Consider the following 18,363-nt stretch of genomic DNA (forward strand, 5'->3'; position numbering starts at 1 on the left):
GTTCATTTTCTTTCATTGCTTTCTTTTTAGTTGTGTTTTTCAGTGTCATAATTGACATATTGGTGTGATTTTTCCTCAGTTCACTAACCCATCATCGGCGTCGTACGAGGTATTTAGTGTGCATATGCTCATTACAGATCAAAGCGCTCGTCTTGTGTTTACATACACCCGTCTGCACACATACTATACTCACTACATAGTTTATGGCATTTTTTGCATGCTTGCTCAGTACAGCATACTTGAGTTTCAGGTAATCATGTGTTTTGTCCCTAACACACTTTTGTAGGATGTACTGAATGACGGACTGACACAGTTACTCTAACCAGTACTTTGTGTACTGCTTTACACACACAAGAAAAAAATTTGGGCACACAACTAAGTGTTATAAAAACCTTTTAAACTTCTGCTTTAAACTTCTGCTTAAATGCTTTCAATTCGTTTTTGTATAAACAACAAACAAAAAAACAAGTTAATAACAGTGATAATAAACAAAAATAAGGAATGTATGAATGTCTTCACAAAATTGTGTATGTACTATACAAAATTTATATATATATATATATACATATTATAAATACTGCAATTAATATGTATAAATAACCACATACTACTTTGTACTCTAATTGATTTAGATGTTTACCAAAAATATACCCATTTAATATGTTTATATTTGTTAGTTTATTAAACTAACAAAACTGTCTACTGTATGTATGGATGTCTTTACTAAATATATTTTTAAAATGAGTGTGTGTGTGAGTGTGTGTATACACTGGATTTAAATAAGCAAATGCATAAGAGTCTATGATTGGATTATTATTACAGTGATTATTATGTTTCTATCATGTTATATGTTTGGCATTTGAATCCAAACAGCAATTTTTTTTTTGGCCGGGCAGTGTTGTGTGTGTGTGTGTGTATAACGCACACTAATTTGTTCTGCTCATGTTTTAATGAATGAGGCTCATGTGTTTGTCAGAACTGTGGTACAGTGGTTTACAGATAAACGCTGTTCACAGAGATGCAGGTCCAAATCTAGTCTATGTCATGACTCTCCCCCAACTTCCTGTCTGTTCTCTACTGTCAATATACAATAATAATGGCAAAAGCCCATAAATGATAAAAAAAAGTGACATTATTGAAAAGACAACAGATGAGCTTAGTGATTATTACACCACCAGTGAGGTCATTGTTAATTTTACCAGTGAGGTCACTAAAGAGCTTTCTAATGGGGTCTGTGAGGTTTATTAAAAGCAGATACGGTGTTTCTTTAGTGTGTACTTGAATACAACGGAAACAAGTTACATGAAATAAATCCATGAAAGGTTTTCTAATACGGAGTGTCTATTTACACTAAGTGCAAAAAACCCGGCTTGTTGGCAGAGGTTATTCACACTGACTCCGCCCACTGACGTCTGATTGGGCCAGACAAAAATATGGAAGATGCTAAATTGTCAAGAGTAGCAATAATGCAGAGGTAAGCCGGGTGCTAGAGAGTTTTGACGCCTTTTTTTGGTTTCCCATCACATATCAGATCTGAAAGGCATTTATTTTCATTAAAAATTAAGAAAATATTCATATAAAAATAAAATAAAATATACGTGTGTTTAAAAATAAAGTGTTTATTGGTTAGGGGTATGTGTATACCTATTGGGAGGGCTTTATTGTCCCAATAAGGTGGTACCCATTTAATAATTTTAATAAAATCATTTACACTCTATTATTATTGCATACTAGGGGTGTCACGATTCTCCAAATCCTTGATTCGATTAAATTTTCCATTCTAAGGTCACCGTTCGATTCGATTCACAATTTTTACATTTACTTTTTTTAAAGCCGAAACTGGCCAATCAGGATGCTCTGTGTCTTACATGCGCTTCATGAGGCACACACGCAAGGTCTCTCGCTCTCTCCCTCTCTGCCGTGCGCGCGCTATACGGTTTAGAGCACACTCTCTTCTGTCTCGCATGCGCGCTCTTGCTCGCTCACTCTAGATTCCGGGAGATTTGAACTAATTTGCGTGCATCAGGGAGCCGCTATCAATATGCGGGAGACTCCCGGAACTTCCGCGAGACTTGGGATGTCTGCAAACTGTCGCTTTTTTGAAGCGCGAACGTTGTCAACATAACTCACTGGAAATCCAAAAAACATCCACACCTGCGACTTCAATGAAAGAGTATATCGGTTCGGTACGCATTACAAGCGGTGGACCATTTTTCCTGCCGACCAAAATCCGCGCTGGAGCGAACACCACAACGTTGCGCAACATCAAATGGCAAATGTAGCCTAATGAAAGCGGAACGAAACTCATTATTTTGTGCTTCGTGGACCGTTTATCATTTCGGACGAATGTCAGTGCAGCGTGATCCGATCTTGAAGCGACACCGTTACTACATAAGAGATCCAGTAAACAAAGCATTTGAATTCGCCACTTAAGTAATAACATCGCTACGAGATCTAGTGAGAAGCGTTACAATTTCTCCGTTATTAACTAATCAAACAGCGCTGACGTGGAAACCAGGAGAAACATTATTCCATGAATGAACTAGTTAAAGGTTTTAAGTCCACAGATCATTCACCATGGATTTAATGTAGTAACACTAACTTGTAACCATGGAAGTTTGGCAGAAATATTAAAATGCTTTCAAGTACGTCACCTCTTTTTCCAGCCCTTCAAAACTCAAATGTTATATGTTATTTAAATTTTATTTTTAATGTGATGACCAAAACATTATTTGTTCATCCTTCAAAGATTACCCCCATTTATAAAACTAAAAGTTTCAAGATGTAGGAAAACTCACACTTATTTAAAAATTGTTTTCTTTTAATAAATAGGAAATTTCTATGGCATTTCTTTATTTTTGTTGTATCGAAAACATACCGAACCGTGACACTACTGTATCGTATCAAACCAAACCGTGAATTTTGTGAACCGTTACACCCCTATTAAAAATATAAAAGATCAGTAAAGACTTAAATGACTTTTGAATAATATTTTATTATTTTAAAAAGTTTAGGAGTCTTTAAATCAATAATGTCTCATATCTTTATGTACTAGTAATTCTATACAATAATAGGTCAAATGCAGCAAGTCAAAAAACCAACTGGACCTTCTTTACCAGTTTGCACATTTCTTTGAAGGATTGCAAAAATATCGTCTGAATATCGATATCGAAAAAAAATATTGAGATATTCATTTTTGTCAATATCTCCCACCCCTAGCCACTGCATTTTTAATAATTTCAGAAGGTTTTTACTAGGTGCCCTTCAGGTCATTCGAGATTCAAACACGGTTATTCATTGATTAGTAAAGAACCATCATCATGCCTTTCTTGTCAAATAGACAAAAATAATTTACTGGACTGTTTTAAATGTAAATAAACAGCTTTTTATTCAAAGAAATGTTAAAGTGATGTGTTTAAGATACCACCTGAATGTATTTAAGGATTTTTAAAAATCTTCTATTTAAGGTGTAGTAAGCGATTTCTGAGGAACGCTGTTGAAAGTGGACCGGACCAGCAACAAAACACATCTGTGGCCAATCAGCAGTAAGGGGCGTGTCCACTCATGAGGGGGATGGGGCTTGTGTTGCATAGCGTGTTGGTTAATTTGGGGGTGGGGCTATCAAGACAGGGGTGTGATCATGTTGGGGAGGGGTCTGTTGGTTTTGGTGATTTTAAATATCATCAGCATTTCTCAGAAATTGCTTACTGCACCTTTAATCTTAAATGTCTTGTATAGTTATGTATTAATTGTATGATTTATGTTTCACTTTGGTCTAACTATGAAAATAGCTTGTTGCTGACAAATATAGAATAAATAAATCAGTATGTACTTGAGAATCAAGACTAACCGAAACTTGAGGTTTTAGGTGGGATTTTGTTATATAACTATTAAGAGATATAGTAAGTTCTTGGGGTTTGGTGAGGTTTTATTTGATTATTGTGAAGGGTTTATTCTGTAAGTGAAGTAAAAAGGCAAGGGGGAATTGGAAACATGTCATCTTTGCACCACTGCTTTATGGGTGCTGACAGCAGTGAATTCTGGGATTAGGTGTTGAAAAGAAAGGCATTCCAGCGCATCAACTATATGCGTGATCCACTCTAATACAAAAGTGAACATAACCAATGAAAATCTGATTAAACTGAGCAGAACTGTGTTTTATCTGCAGTGTTATTTCAACATTAGTAAAGTAGGAAAGAGCACTGGGTGTAACTGTCGCAATGCCAGTGACAGATAAACTTTTCCCTCGTGTGTGTATTTTCCTTTCAGGAACAGACTGCTAACATTCTTCCCACAGCCCCAAACCCTACGTTTACAAGTAATTTTGAGACTTAATGAGTAAACTGATTACATAATAAACCACAGAATGTCACAAACTCACCTCAGTGAAAACAGCCGCCAGTCAGTCAGTCTCCCGCGCAAAACAGATGCTCGCGCGAACCGTTAATGAAGGCCTTGTGACGCGCGCGCAGATGTGCACGCGAGAAAGAATGATAATGAATAGGTGTGCGGCTCTAAAGAAACGTCACTCCTTGATCTACTTGGTGCGTTCAAGTCCTCCTGGGAAGTTCGTACGTACGAGGTGGGAAGTCGTGTTTACGACATGAGGTGCGTTCACGTCAGTTTCGTCGGCGCAATATGGCGGTGTACCTTCTTTTAATGAATTACACAAAAATACAGCAAGGTTTGTTAACTCTGCTTATAGAAAATGAAGACCAAACAATGCGCATCAGGTGTGTTTTTCTTTTTATGTTTTTAATAAACTTATGAAGCCAATGTAAACTGTATGATTATCATGATAAATGACAGTTTCTAGGACGAGTAAAAATTGAAATTCAATTAAAATTTACCGTCAACTACAGATGTTGCATCCATTGATTCCGCCATGTTTCTCACTGACACGCCCCCAACTCGTACAGATCGGGGCTTAAAGAAAATCCCGAGCTCCACACTGGTATTTACATTGTGGTGGCATTCAACTCGTAATTACGACTACGAGATGACTTGAACGCACCATATTAACTGTTTTATCGAGCTCGTTCACCAGATATTATCGTTTTTGAGCCATTACATTTTTTTTTCTGGTGATAAAGCAAATACAGAACTTAATAAGTTCATGGTCAAAATAATAAAACCTGTTGAAGGGACAGTTCACCCAAAAACGAACATTTTGTCAATACTTTCTCACCCTCAAGTTTTCCCAAACATGTATGAGTTTCTTTCTTCTGTTGAACTATAAAGAAGATATTTTGAAGATTGCTAGTACTAACCAGACAACATTTGTATTTATTGTCAGGGACTATCCCTTTAACAGCGTCTCAAGATGTGTGATATTTCGTCATCTAGTGGACTGATCTTGCAAGTACCACTTAAATTAGCTTACTGTGGCAGAGGGCATGGTAGGCTACTTTGATATACAGTTCCTTCTAAAAGAATTAGCATATTGTGAAAAGTTCATTATTTTCCATAATGTAATGATAAAAATTAAACTTTCATATATTTTAGATTCATTGCACACCAACTGAAATATTTCAGGTCTTTTATTGTTTTAATACTGATGATTTTGGCATACAGCTCACGAAAACCCAAAATTCCTATCTCAAAAAATTAGCATATCATGAAAAGGGTCTCTAAACGAGCTATTAACCTAATCATCTGAATCAACTAATTAACTCTAAAGACCTGCAAAACATTCCTGAGGCTTTTAAAAAGAAACAGCGGCAGAAGCGCCTGATGGGCTACAGAGAAACAGCACTGGACTTCAGGCATTTTGGCATTTCCTTCTCCCCAGTCTTCCTCCAGACTCTGGCACCTTGGTTTCCGAATGACATGCAAAATTTGCTTTCATCCGAAAAAAGTACTTTGGACCACTGAGCAACAGTCCAGTGCTGCTTCTCTGTAGCCCAGGTCAGGCGCTTCTGCCGCTGTTTCTGGTTCAAAAGTGGCTTGACCTGGGGAATGCGGCACCTGTAGCCCATTTCCTGCACACGCCTGTGCACGGTGGCTCTGGATGTTTTTCTACTCCAGACTCAGTCCACTGCTTCCGCAGGTCCCCCAAGGTCTGGAATCGGTCCTTCTCCACAATCTTCCTCAGGGTCCGGTCACCTCTTCTCGTTGTGCAGCGTTTTTTGCCACACTTTTTCCTTCCCACAGACTTCCCACTGAGGTGCCTTGATACAGCACTCTGGGAACAGCCTATTTGTTCAGAAATTTCTTTCTGTGTCTTACCCTCTTGCTTGAGGGTGTCAATGATGGCCTTCTGGACTGCAGTCAGCTCGGCAGTCTTAGGCCCTGTTTACACGAGAACGATTCTGGGTGAAAACGTAAAAATATTTTATTGGATGTGCCTTCCGTTTACACGGCAACGGCGTTTTGGAGGCTTAAAAACGCAAAAAAGGGAAACCACCCTCCAGAGTGGAAATCTTAAAAACGATCCACCGTCGCGTTCCCGTCTGAACAGTAAAAACGCAAATCTGCTCACTGTGGCTCTCGTCGCGTACGTGTTTACGTCACAGGCATGCGCCATTACAGGAAAATAACCCCAATATGTCGGATTATTTCCATACGTCGGACCTCCAAATTGCAATAGCAGCTCTGATAAACGTACAAGAGTCTTTTCAACAGTTGTACAAAATATTCTCAGATATTGGTGTTGTTGTGTCGCAGTGCTTCACATTGCCACCTAGCCGCCTGCAGTGCATACTACATCGAATTTCACACACTTTTGCGTCACCATATGCACGCGGATTTCCCCCCATAACGCTCGAATAAAAAGTGATAACGCAACGCCACTTTTGCGTTTTCTCTTCAGATCGTTTCCGTGTAAACATAGCCTTACCCATGATTGCGGTTTTGAGTAATGAAACAGGCTGGGAGTTTTTAAAAGCCTCAGGAATCTTTTGCAGGTGTTTAGAGTTAATTAGTTGATTCAGATGATTAGGTTAATAGCTCGTTTAGAGACCCTTTTCATGATATGCTAATTTTTTGAGATAGGAATTTTGGGTTTTCGTGAGCTGTATGCCAAAATCATCAGTATTAAAACAATAAAAGACCTGAAATATTTCAGTTGGTGTGCAATGAATCTAAAATATATGACAGTTTAATTTTTATCATTACATTATGGAAAATAATGAACTTTATCACAATATGCTAATTTATTGAGAAGGACCTGTATATTATAATACTAAAATGAATGTTCTATGATATTTACATAGTACCCCAATAATCACAGAGTACATGTACAAAAACATGCAACATGGCACTTTTTGCGGCACTTCATGCTCTTTGCTGCCCATTGACAATGTTTTCTATCATTATTTTTTTATCTACTGCAGTGACAAATCAAGTGACTAACACATTAAAACATATTTCTTTATTTATGTTCATATATTCCCCGTCACATTCAGCAGACAGAAATTGTTTGCTTTATTAGGAGTACAACGTTTGTACAATGAATTCCAGAAACAATAGTAAGACCTCAGCAGATTCTATCAATAAAGCTACCCCTAATATAGAGCTGAAAAATAACATAAGAAAATAACACAAGTTTGTGGGTTGCATTCAAAATAGTGATTAACACTAATCTCTATAGTGGTGAAATGAGAGTCAGACCAATATCTTTCTGTCTTACTATTTGATTACCTTTACCTTTATACACAGTACACCATTAGTGTGCTTACATGGGATATGAGGATACATCATTATAAAGCAAATTTTCTCATCAGGGCGCAAAAACAAAGGGAATATACAGTGATTTCTAAGCTAGGTGGTCAGTTAAAGAGTGCAAAGTATGGTTAAAAAAATTGAAATGGTTGTGTGTGCATCTCTGACATACTTATCTTACAGGTAACATGTTCAACTCAAAGATCATCAGCAGTTTATTCACATCAATCTCGAACAGTCGCACACAGAGGCATCCACGGCTTATGTATAATCGGACCTTATAATGTTAGTGACTAAATGAAGGCAGAATGTTGAACTTCTCCAACACACATATGCATAGACACATAAACACATAAACACACACACTTCCCTTGGAGAGAAGAATTTTTTTTTTTCAATTTGGATCGCTGCCGACAGCACCTTGGCCATGAAATGACATCACACTCAGAGTCTATTTGAGGTTTTTGAGTTGCCGGTTGGTGGAGCTGATCTTGCCGTCCATATTGTCGACCTTGTTGAGCAAGGAGTCGAGAGAAACGTCCTGGTCGGTGATCTCCGCCTGCAGTCCCAGACCCAGAGACTTCAGCCGGCCCAGACCCGACGCCATCTCATCTGGAGACAGAACACCACACACACACACACACACCTCAGATTCTGCTGATCCAGGTACAAGTTTACATCCTTCCCTCGCGGGTCAAAATGACCCAAAGCCCTAAAATTATACTTCATTTTTTTTTGTCCAGAAAGCTTATTTTATTTAATTTTTTAATGCAATTTTTTTTTGATTTTTTTTGTTCGTTTTTATTTTATTTACGTTTAAATTACCAGATTTAATCAATGAATAATAAATAAATAGTAATTTAAGCACATTCCTCACATTCTTTCAACTTAAGTTAGTTAGTTATTGTTTATTTGAGTGTCAAACACCTTTTATGGTGCCCAGCCCTCATGGGCTTATTAGACACAACAGCTTCACACATATCACCAAAATAGCCACGTGATATAAGACAAAATCTCCAACATAGTATAACTAAACCACAAAGATAAATACACATACAAATAGAGATGACATACGGGATATCATACAGGATACAGAATACTTTGCCGTAAACACCAGGCTTTTTCTATAAATTTTGCCAAAGCAAAAACATGATTATCAAACAGCCAGCACAAAATCTCCCCTTCATATTTCCAAAATATATCAGGATTTTTTAACTGAACTAATTCAAAAAGATAGTTCCTTAAATCATAGTATAAAGGGCAATAAAAAACAAAGTGAAATTCATCTTCCACAACCTTGAGATCACAGAATTCACATAAACGTAAATGTTCAGGTATACCCTTAAATCGACCCACTTCCACTGCCAGAGGTAAGGTACTAGTACTCAATTGCGCACAGAGAGACCTCTGCCTTCTCTTTAAATTAAGGAAAATATAAGGTTCTGTTACAAAATCATTCTTAAACTGAACATAATTTCTGAGTTTTGGCTTCTTCCATATATCTTGTTTCCAGTGATTTTCATATTTACTTAACAGTCTTTGTCTGACATCCTTTATATTACATTGAAGCTTATTGTAGTACCTTATATGCAAGTCAGACACAGAAAATATTGACAAAACTTCTCCACACCAGGGGTGATGATTTGCTCTGTCCCAGTTAAAAATTTTCTTCGTTAGCCTTTCCTCTGGCAGACTAACAAGACGGTTCCACAATCGCACCATTTCACACCTTTGTTTTACAATACATGGATCCCATCCTGCATCTCCATTCACAGCTACCTTCGCTGCATATTTATGTACCCCAAGAAAACATCTCAAAGCACGATTTTGAACAGAATTACAATCATAAACCTCTTCAAATCGCCAAACTCCTGCAGCATAAAACAAAACTGAGTCAACCAAAGATTTATATAGTTGTGTAAATGTCAAAAAACCAAGATCTGTACATAGTTTCATTTTACTCAACACAGAACCCAATGCCCTTCCAGCAGACTCTGCTAGTATTTTTCTTCCCTCTGTAAACTTCATATTTTCATCAAAAACAAAACCAAGGTATTTATAATGACTGGTATATTTTAAGGACACAGGCCCAAACTGAAATATATAAGTACTCTGTAATTCACTTTTTTTCCTAAATTGAACAACTTGTGTTTTTTCATAATTAATAGTAAGACGCCATTTCCTACACCAGGAACTCATAATATTCAACATATTTTGTAAACTTACTTCATTTTCAGCTATCAAAACAATGTCATCTGCGTAAAGCAGAATACTTAGATTCATGTCCTCAATTTGTACACCCAGATTTCCCTGCTTAATTTCTTGGGCTAAATCATTTATGTAGAAAGCAAACAGGGAAGGGGAAAGTAAGTCACCCTGCTTCACCCCAAAAGGTGTCGGAAACCAGTCTGTTCTCAAATTATTTATCTGTACACAAGCAATGGGGTCTCTGTAAAGGAGTTTTATAGCATTATAAAATTCCCCATTAATACCAAATGAAAGTAATTTAAACAGTAAAAGGTCTCGATTAACACAATCAAACGCCTTTTTGAAATCAACAAAGCAGGCAAAAGTACTTTTACCTCTATCCAAACGCGCTCTCACCACCGAGGATAGCACATAAATATGATCAATACAGGACCTGTTTTTCCTAAAACCATTCTGTTCATCTACTAATCCCCCATAAGCCTCCAAAAAAGCATTAAGTCTGTTGTTAAGGACTCCTGAGTAAATTTTATAGACTGTACTAATCAAACTAATCCCTCTATAATTCAGCGGGACCCTATGATCATCTTTTATGGATTTCGGGATAGGTTTGATAATTGATCGATTCCACACAGATGGTATAATACCATTCTGAAAACATATACGACATAAACAATGTAGAACATTACACAAGCTAGGGATCCTAAGCACCTCGTTAGGGAGATCTTCAATGCCCACAGCTTTATTTACCTTGGCTCTATCAAGTACTTTAAGTACTTCCTCTAACGTAATATCACTGTTCAGTATATCATTTTGATAGTATATTGTGTTCATCCCGGTTTCCAACTCCAATTTTACTTTACAAGTTTCTTCTAAGAAATGATCATCAAATAAAGAGAAACTACTATAGGAATATAATTCACGATAATCCTTTTCCCACTTTTTTAATATTTGTCCACATTCAAAAGAAGATTCGCCAGTTTCAAATAAAACCTCCATAGGAATTAATGTTTTCTTTTTTGGACCTAACTTAAGTAATTCCCTCCAGAATTGCTGAGGGTTACCAGTTTGTAACTGTTCTAATTTGAGGGCCTGGCCTCTTTTAAACCTTCTTTTACAAAACCTAAGCTTTCTATCAAAGCTAGTCTGGCACTGTACAAATTCACTATGCAAAGCCCTCCTCTCCCCAAATTTCCCAGGATTACCCTTAAGAAATAATCTTTCTGCCGATCGTAACTTCGACCATAATTCATTTAATTCATTATTCCAGTAAGGTTGTTTAACTCTGTAATATTTCTTTGTAGCACCCATATTCTTTACAGGACAATATTTGTCCATCTCAGCATGTAAAAAATTACAAAGATTAGAATAACATTGGTCCATATTTTCTTGATTTTTATGTACACTCTGTAATTGGCCTATTACCTCCAATAGGGCCCTACAACACATATTTGAAGACAGGAAATCAACAGGGTAATTCCTGTCTCGTCTTGCATATTGTGGACAGTCAGCCTTACTCTGAATATTGACCACCTCCCTCGCTTGAAAACGTAAACAAAGAACTGAATGGTCAGGGATTCTGCTTTGATCATCAATCAGATCAAGACTTCCTGGACCAACCCTGTCAAAAAGTTGTGAAGGTAGATAAACATTAAATCCAAGACATGTATTCAAATTAACATGAGGCGTTACAATATAATCCACAACAGCTTTGCCCCTTACAGAGATGGAAGTAAAGTTATCATTTTCCGGATTCAGCCTCCCATTAAGTATACAGCATTTAGAATCCTTCAAAAACTCAAGAAAGGTATGACCATGCTTATTTACATTGGCATCCAGAGCTAATCGAGGAGGAAGATCATCTCCTTCCACATAGTCCTTAAGCGCCCCGATCCGGCTATTAACATCACCACATATATAGATTGAGTCCACCTTGTCGGTAACAGTATATATCAATGCCAATAGATGGTTGAAATAAAGATCTGCATTCCTGCCCCAGACAGATGATTCTGGAGACAGGTAACATGAAATTAAAATGAAAGAATATTGCGATTCTCTATGCTCAAAACATAAACAAAATATCCCATCAACTGTTTTATCAACAATGCAAACTAAATACTGCTCCAACACAGCATTTTTAACCAAAAATCCCACTCCACCCGAGGCTTTAACAGCCCTCTTATGAGCAATACGATTGTGTCCAAACCAGGTGAATCCATCAAAATCCAAAATGTCATTACATAAGTGAGTTTCATTCAGAGAAATAAAGTCAGGCTCTAAAGATTTAAGTAACAGTCTCCGGAGTTCACAGTTTGACCGCGTCCACCCATTAACATTCCAGTGGACTAACAAAAACTGTTCATTCACAAACCTGACGGGCTGGGCAAGCCCCTCTCAAGCATCTCCACTAACAGCAGTCGATCCCTCTCTCGTTGCACGGCGAGGCACCCGCGTCTGCTTCATCATGCGTCCGTTGGCTGCCAAATAGAAATCCCTCCCAACCGCAGTTTCACGGATCAAAGTTCTAAAGTTAAATTCCATCATCCGTTCGGCATGAGTTTTCACTGAAGAGACGTATACATCCTTGAAGCCGTCGTTATCTTTCAACTCCGATTTTCTGCGTAACACGGCCACTTTTTCTCGAACCGAGCTCAGCTCCACTTTAACAGGTCCCGGTCGATTTCCGCGCGCCTGCACCCGCTCCACCGCGACGGGGCAGAGCGCAGTATCGCATCCAATGCCGACGTGCAACAGGTCTTTCACTTTAGCCATTAAATCCTCTCCCTCTAAATGAGGAAGCCCCACGACGATCAGCGAGACATCTGGATCAAAACTATTCTTCTTCGCCTCTTTCTCAGCCATTTTCTGCTCAATTTTTTCCATTCGTGCACACAGAATTCCCACCTCAATGTCCAAATTTGTTTTCATGTCTTTAGAGGCCTTCTCTATCTCTTTCAGCACAGCGTGTTGACTTTCAGCCATCATTTTCTCCATCGACTCACACAACTTATCAATTCTCGCATTGACTTGCTTTCCCATATCAATTTGTATGCGGTCCAGTCTTGCGTTAATTGCTTTCAGTTCTTTCATCACCGCCGCGCTGCTGCAACACTCAATGTCATTTTTATTGCTATTTTTTGAGGTTCGCCCTTGTTTATCTTGATCCCCCATCCTTTCACTTCACGCCACAGAGGGAAGGTATTAACTTTAGAATCCCGAAAAGATCAGTTTTAACCAATAAATCACAGGTTTAACAAAGAATTGTTCTAAAGTTTAAGAGCATCAATACACCAAACTTTCAACTTAAATTCAAAATAACTCCCACTTTCATGCATAAATCTTTTAATTCAGTTCAAAATATCTTACATTGTGTGTCTTTGGCGACCTCTAGTGGAAAAAACTTTATATAACATGATGTTTTATGACTCTTGCCACTAGATGGCCTTATAGCACTATGTGGAGCAAATGAGGTCCTAAAGTCAGTTCCATTCAGATACACATTTAGACATTATAAAATAATATTTTGGTAAAGTCTTAGCATTTTTAGTTTAAATTTTGAGCATTTTTAGGTTTTTCTGTGTGTACTAAAGCATTCCTCGCATTCCATTCATTCAAATTGAGCCGCGATTAAAGTATTTGTTACTTTTTCAAAAAACTCAAAACTCCTTGAATCCATTTTGTTTTGTGTATTCGTGGTTCAAGTGTGACAAAAGTCCCTTTGTGGTCTTGGACCACTCTGATGAACACTACTTTTTTTTTTTTTATTGATAATTGTATTTCTCACCGAGGTTCGTGTCCAGCTGTTGATGTGCGGCCCGCAGCTGTTTGTTCTTAGGATATCCGTTCTGATCGGACGGCCCGTTATCCAGGGAAGCAGAAGCCCCGAAACCTGTTCAAACAAACATTTGTGATTCTGATGAACCGCTTTAATCCGACACTTAGCTCTATCTCTGCAAAAACACTCAAAATATTTATGATTCATTGATGATTTCAGTAAACAACGCTTCAAAACATGTCGATATTTAAAAGTGAACCCATGAACCAGTGGTTTCTGCCTGATCTGGGATCAGTTTGATCAATTTTAACGACATTTGTTTGATAACGAGAAAGAGTTGTTGTTAATCGTCTCGTTAACATTAGTGAACTACATTAACTAACATGAACTAACAATGAAAGATACTTATAAAGCATTTATTAATCTTTTTTAATGTTAATTACAACATTTACTAATACAAAAGTTGTATTTGTTATTATTTAATGAAACTGAGCTGACATGAACTAACAATAAACAGTTGTATTTTTATTAACAAAGATTAATAAATACTGTAACAAATGTATTGTTCATTGTTAGTTAATGCGTTAACCAATGTTAGTCTCTTATTGGCCTGATTAACCAAAGTCTCCAACAAAACAAGCCCTATAATTTAATAAAACAACACATATTATTCAACCCCTTCACATTTAATGGTATTAGACGATTTGTTAATTGCATTTAATAGATTACACTTTCAATAAAACATCTGCAAATGGTTTGTTAACAGTGTTTTAATGCATGTTTGGGTTGAGTTTTCGCTGCATTTACATGTTTTGACCAGCATGTGGCGCTTCGAAACTGGCAATCATTTTGCAAAGCAATTGGTTCTATTGATTCAAAGTTCAAATACTGGCTTTAAAAGTAACATGGGTAAACTTAGAAGTTCATAAGTGCACAATCATGTGTGTTTACCAGATGTCTCCAGTTTCCTGAGGTTGGGATGGCTGGCTTGATACTTGTCTTCATGCTGTTTACTCTCCGCAAGTGCGTTCTGTAAGCTAACATCATCAGACAAAACCGTTTTGTTGTTAAATAATATTCAGACTCTTATATATGGCATCTTTCCTGACTAAGACCTTTATTTCTGAAGGAAATATGCTGTTGTTTGTCAGCTCAACTGTGTTGAAACTAAGTTGTTTGTCTGAAATAAACCAAACTTCAAACTTCAAATTTCAGTTGATGTGAATCAAAGCAAGGTTTTGAAGGTTGATGTACACTACATCTAATTTTTATGTCTATTTACATATTATTTTACGTCTATTCATCACAGCCTTGTTTTCATTTCATGTTAAATTGAAAGGCTTTTGCTTTAATATGTGAAGTTACTTAATTAGTAGGCAAATTTTGCTTTAATAAATGCATGAGTTGAAACAAAGTGAAGGAAAAGGGAAAACAATGCACATTTTATATCCTTTTGAAAAAATGCATTGAGCTACAAGAACAATTCTAGCACTTTTCAGCGCATGTAAAGCTGTAAATCTGCTATTATTGTGTTGGTGTTTGACTGCACCTGCTGTTGGCCTCGTAGGACACCGGTGTGTCCTTCTGTGCCGGTCTGGGAGGTTCAGGTTTGCCTTTGAAATAGTTGACCATTCCTCCCCACACACTCTTAATGGTGTTTATATGCCTCTGGCTCGTCCTCATGTCCTGATCCATGTTGTCAACCATTCTCTCTGTCCTTTTCAAAGCTTCACCCTGACGAATCAGTTCCTGTGGAAAACAATCAAGTGATTTAAATGAAATCGCCAAAGCAAGAAACTTAGTTAGCCGAACAAAACCCGAGTTATATTAAAATATCCTGGCTCTTCCAAGCTTTATAATGGAAGCGAATGGCACCTTAGTTTTTGAAGCCCATCATAAAAGTGACCTCTGACCCGACACATGATGAGTGACCTCTGACCTAAAGAGTGACCTCTGATCCCATGCATGACGAGCGACCTCTGACCCCACGCATGACGAGTGACCTCTGACCCCACGCATTGCGTAGGATGTAGGAGTAGCGTAAGCTCATGTGAGTCGACGCCTCTCGCGGTTTAAACAACAAACTGAAGCTCCTCCCACATTTCTCTTTAAAAATTCTCCTTTTAGACTTTTAATCCGTGCCCGATGCGCTTCGCTTCAGAAAGCCTTTATTATCCCCTGGAGTCGTATGGATCACTTTTATGATGGACCCACGCGTTACCAGTTACCATTCACTCCCATTATAAATCTGGGAAGAGCCAGGATATTTTTTAAGATAACTCTGTGTTCGGCTGACAGAAGAATGTCATATACACCTAGGATGAGGGTGATTAAAATTAAATTAATTATTTTTCGATGAACTATCCCAATAAGTTCGGCCTCTCAGGTTCCTCTCACCTCTGCCGTCTCGGATCCGACCTTCTCCGATTGGTAGATGAGTCCGAGCGAGCGGTGGCTGCTGTCCACGGCCGACTGCGCTGTACGCATCACTTCCTGCTGAAGCCGCTGTTGACGTCTCTCTTCCGGACTCAGTGAACTCTCGTCCGGATCGTCGTCGAAGTCAAAGCCTCTTCTCGGAGCCTCTTCATCATCATCATCAGCGAAAGGATTGTGGGTTTTGGGGTAGGCAGACATCCTGAGCTTCAGTGAGAAGAGAGCACAGTACTTACACACACACACACACACACACACACACACACACACACACACACACACACACACACACACACACACACACACACACACACACACACACACACACACACATCAATCAATCAATCAAACTTTATTTATAAAGCACTTTAAGAAGTGGACCAAAGTGCTGTACAGAAAAATAAATAAAATTACATACTTTATATAAAGCATAATACAAAAAAAAAAAACAAATCAAGAGATATAAAACATAAGAAAAATAAACATACCATATATATATATTGTAGGTATATGGTACAAGGTAACTTTACAAAAAGGTTCATTAGTTAACATTAGTTAATGTATGAACTAACAATGAGTAATACATTTGTTACAGTATTTATTAATCTTTGTTAATTTTTGTTGATAAAAACAGCTGTTCATGTTAGTTCACAGTGCATTAACTAATGATAACAAATGCTACCTTTGATTTAAATAACGTATTAGTAAATGTTGAAATTAATATTAACTAAGATTAATAAATGCTGAAGAATAATTGTTCCTTCTTAGTTCATGTTAACTAAGGTAGTTCACTAATGTTTACTAATGAACCTTATTGTAAAGTGTCACCGCATATATATATATATATATATGTGTGTGTGTGTGTGTGTATAAATTATTATAAGATTCAATAATAAATAAGGCAATGAAAGTAGATGGATTAAATAATAGAAGTTTTGAGTTTATATTAAAACTTCTTCAAGCGGCTGTACCATAGTAAAGTGTTGTTATCCGATGACATTCAGACTACTACTACTATGGTAAAAACATGGTAAGTTTCGGTCCTGAACAAACTACTATAACTGACATAACATCATCGGTAAACATATAGATATACACTATATAAAATGTGAAAATATTTCATAAATATGTGTTATTTAACTGCATTTAAAATGAATATACTGTAGAGATACTCGTCTGTTTGTATCTATCTCAGCTACTATATGTTGCCTAAAACAACCTTTAAAGAAACCCTACAACGTCTTCAATTACATTTTCTCTCTGTCTGTTGGATTAAAATACGATATATTGAACAATGTATCGATAAATTTATACATTTGTACCTTTGATCGCTGGAGAGAGATTTGTTCTCCTGCTATCAGCTGAGCTGACGCTAATGGCGAAACACTTCCGGTGGTGTCATCGTGACGTCAGACAGGCTCCTCCTCGTTTTTGTTCCCCCTGTTTTCACTTTTAGTTGTTATTATTTATGACAGGCTCATGAAAACAATAGCTAGGACTTGAAAACAGAGATAGCTAGAGCCACACAATACACTTTAAAATATTTTTCGTCTTCTTTTTATTCTCCTTATAAATAATAATAATAAAAATAAACAATTATACTATTCTACTACTACTACTACTACTACTACTGCTGCTTATGATAATAATAATAATTAATAATTATGAATATTGTTAGTACATACAAATAATAATAAACTATAATTATAAATATTAATTATTAATATAAATAATACTGTATTAATTATACTACTACTACTACTAATAATTATGTTCGTTAATATTAATAATACTATTAAACAAATGTTTTATTATTATTATTATTATGTATTCTACTATTATTATTAATTATAAATATAGTTAGTGAATAACAGCAACACCATTAATAATAAATTCATGTTATTATTATAAATATTATTCACTAATATAAAAAACTTCCATTAACACTAATTATTAATAATTATCCATTTGGCCGATTATTATTATTATTAATAATAAAAAATAACAATATATTCTACTATTAGGCTACTAATTATTATTATTCATTATAAATATTGTCAGTGAATAATAACAACAGGAACAATAATAAATTATTATTATTATAAATATTAACTTTTTTAATATAAATAATAATATATTAATTCTACGACTATTACTACTAATAATAAATGTTATTATCCATTATTAATATCGTCGGTTGATGTATTTAAATGTATTATTATTATTATTGATAATAATTATTACATTATACATTATTTATTTATTATACAGTAATATTACAAAAAATG

The 18,363-nt window shown here is 36.5% G+C and overlaps 1 protein-coding gene across 2 annotated transcripts; it reads right to left on the bottom strand.

Annotated features, from left to right (window-relative positions):
* Positions 1–7,357: 7,357 nt before the first annotated feature.
* snap29 (synaptosome associated protein 29) lies at positions 7,358–17,481 on the bottom strand. Of its 2 annotated transcripts, none has more exons than XM_077206909.1 (6): positions 17,398–17,481; positions 16,040–16,282; positions 15,192–15,391; positions 14,594–14,679; positions 13,652–13,756; positions 7,358–8,274 (listed from the first exon to the last, which is right to left on the bottom strand). In XM_077206909.1, exons 2-6 carry the CDS (start codon positions 16,274–16,276, stop codon positions 8,114–8,116), a joined length of 789 nt encoding a protein of 262 aa, XP_077063024.1. In that variant the 5' UTR covers positions 16,277–16,282; positions 17,398–17,481; the 3' UTR covers positions 7,358–8,113. The 2 variants fall into 2 exon arrangements, with proteins under 2 accessions (XP_077063024.1, XP_077063026.1); XM_077206911.1 differs by having other exon boundaries at positions 16,040–16,306; positions 17,398–17,480.
* Positions 17,482–18,363: the final 882 nt, after the last annotated feature.

The sequence above is a fragment of the Siphateles boraxobius genome, unplaced genomic scaffold (genome assembly GCF_051911475.1).
Source record: "Siphateles boraxobius isolate OS27281-9 unplaced genomic scaffold, OSU_SipBor_1 57, whole genome shotgun sequence".
NCBI lineage: Eukaryota > Metazoa > Chordata > Actinopteri > Cypriniformes > Leuciscidae > Siphateles > Siphateles boraxobius.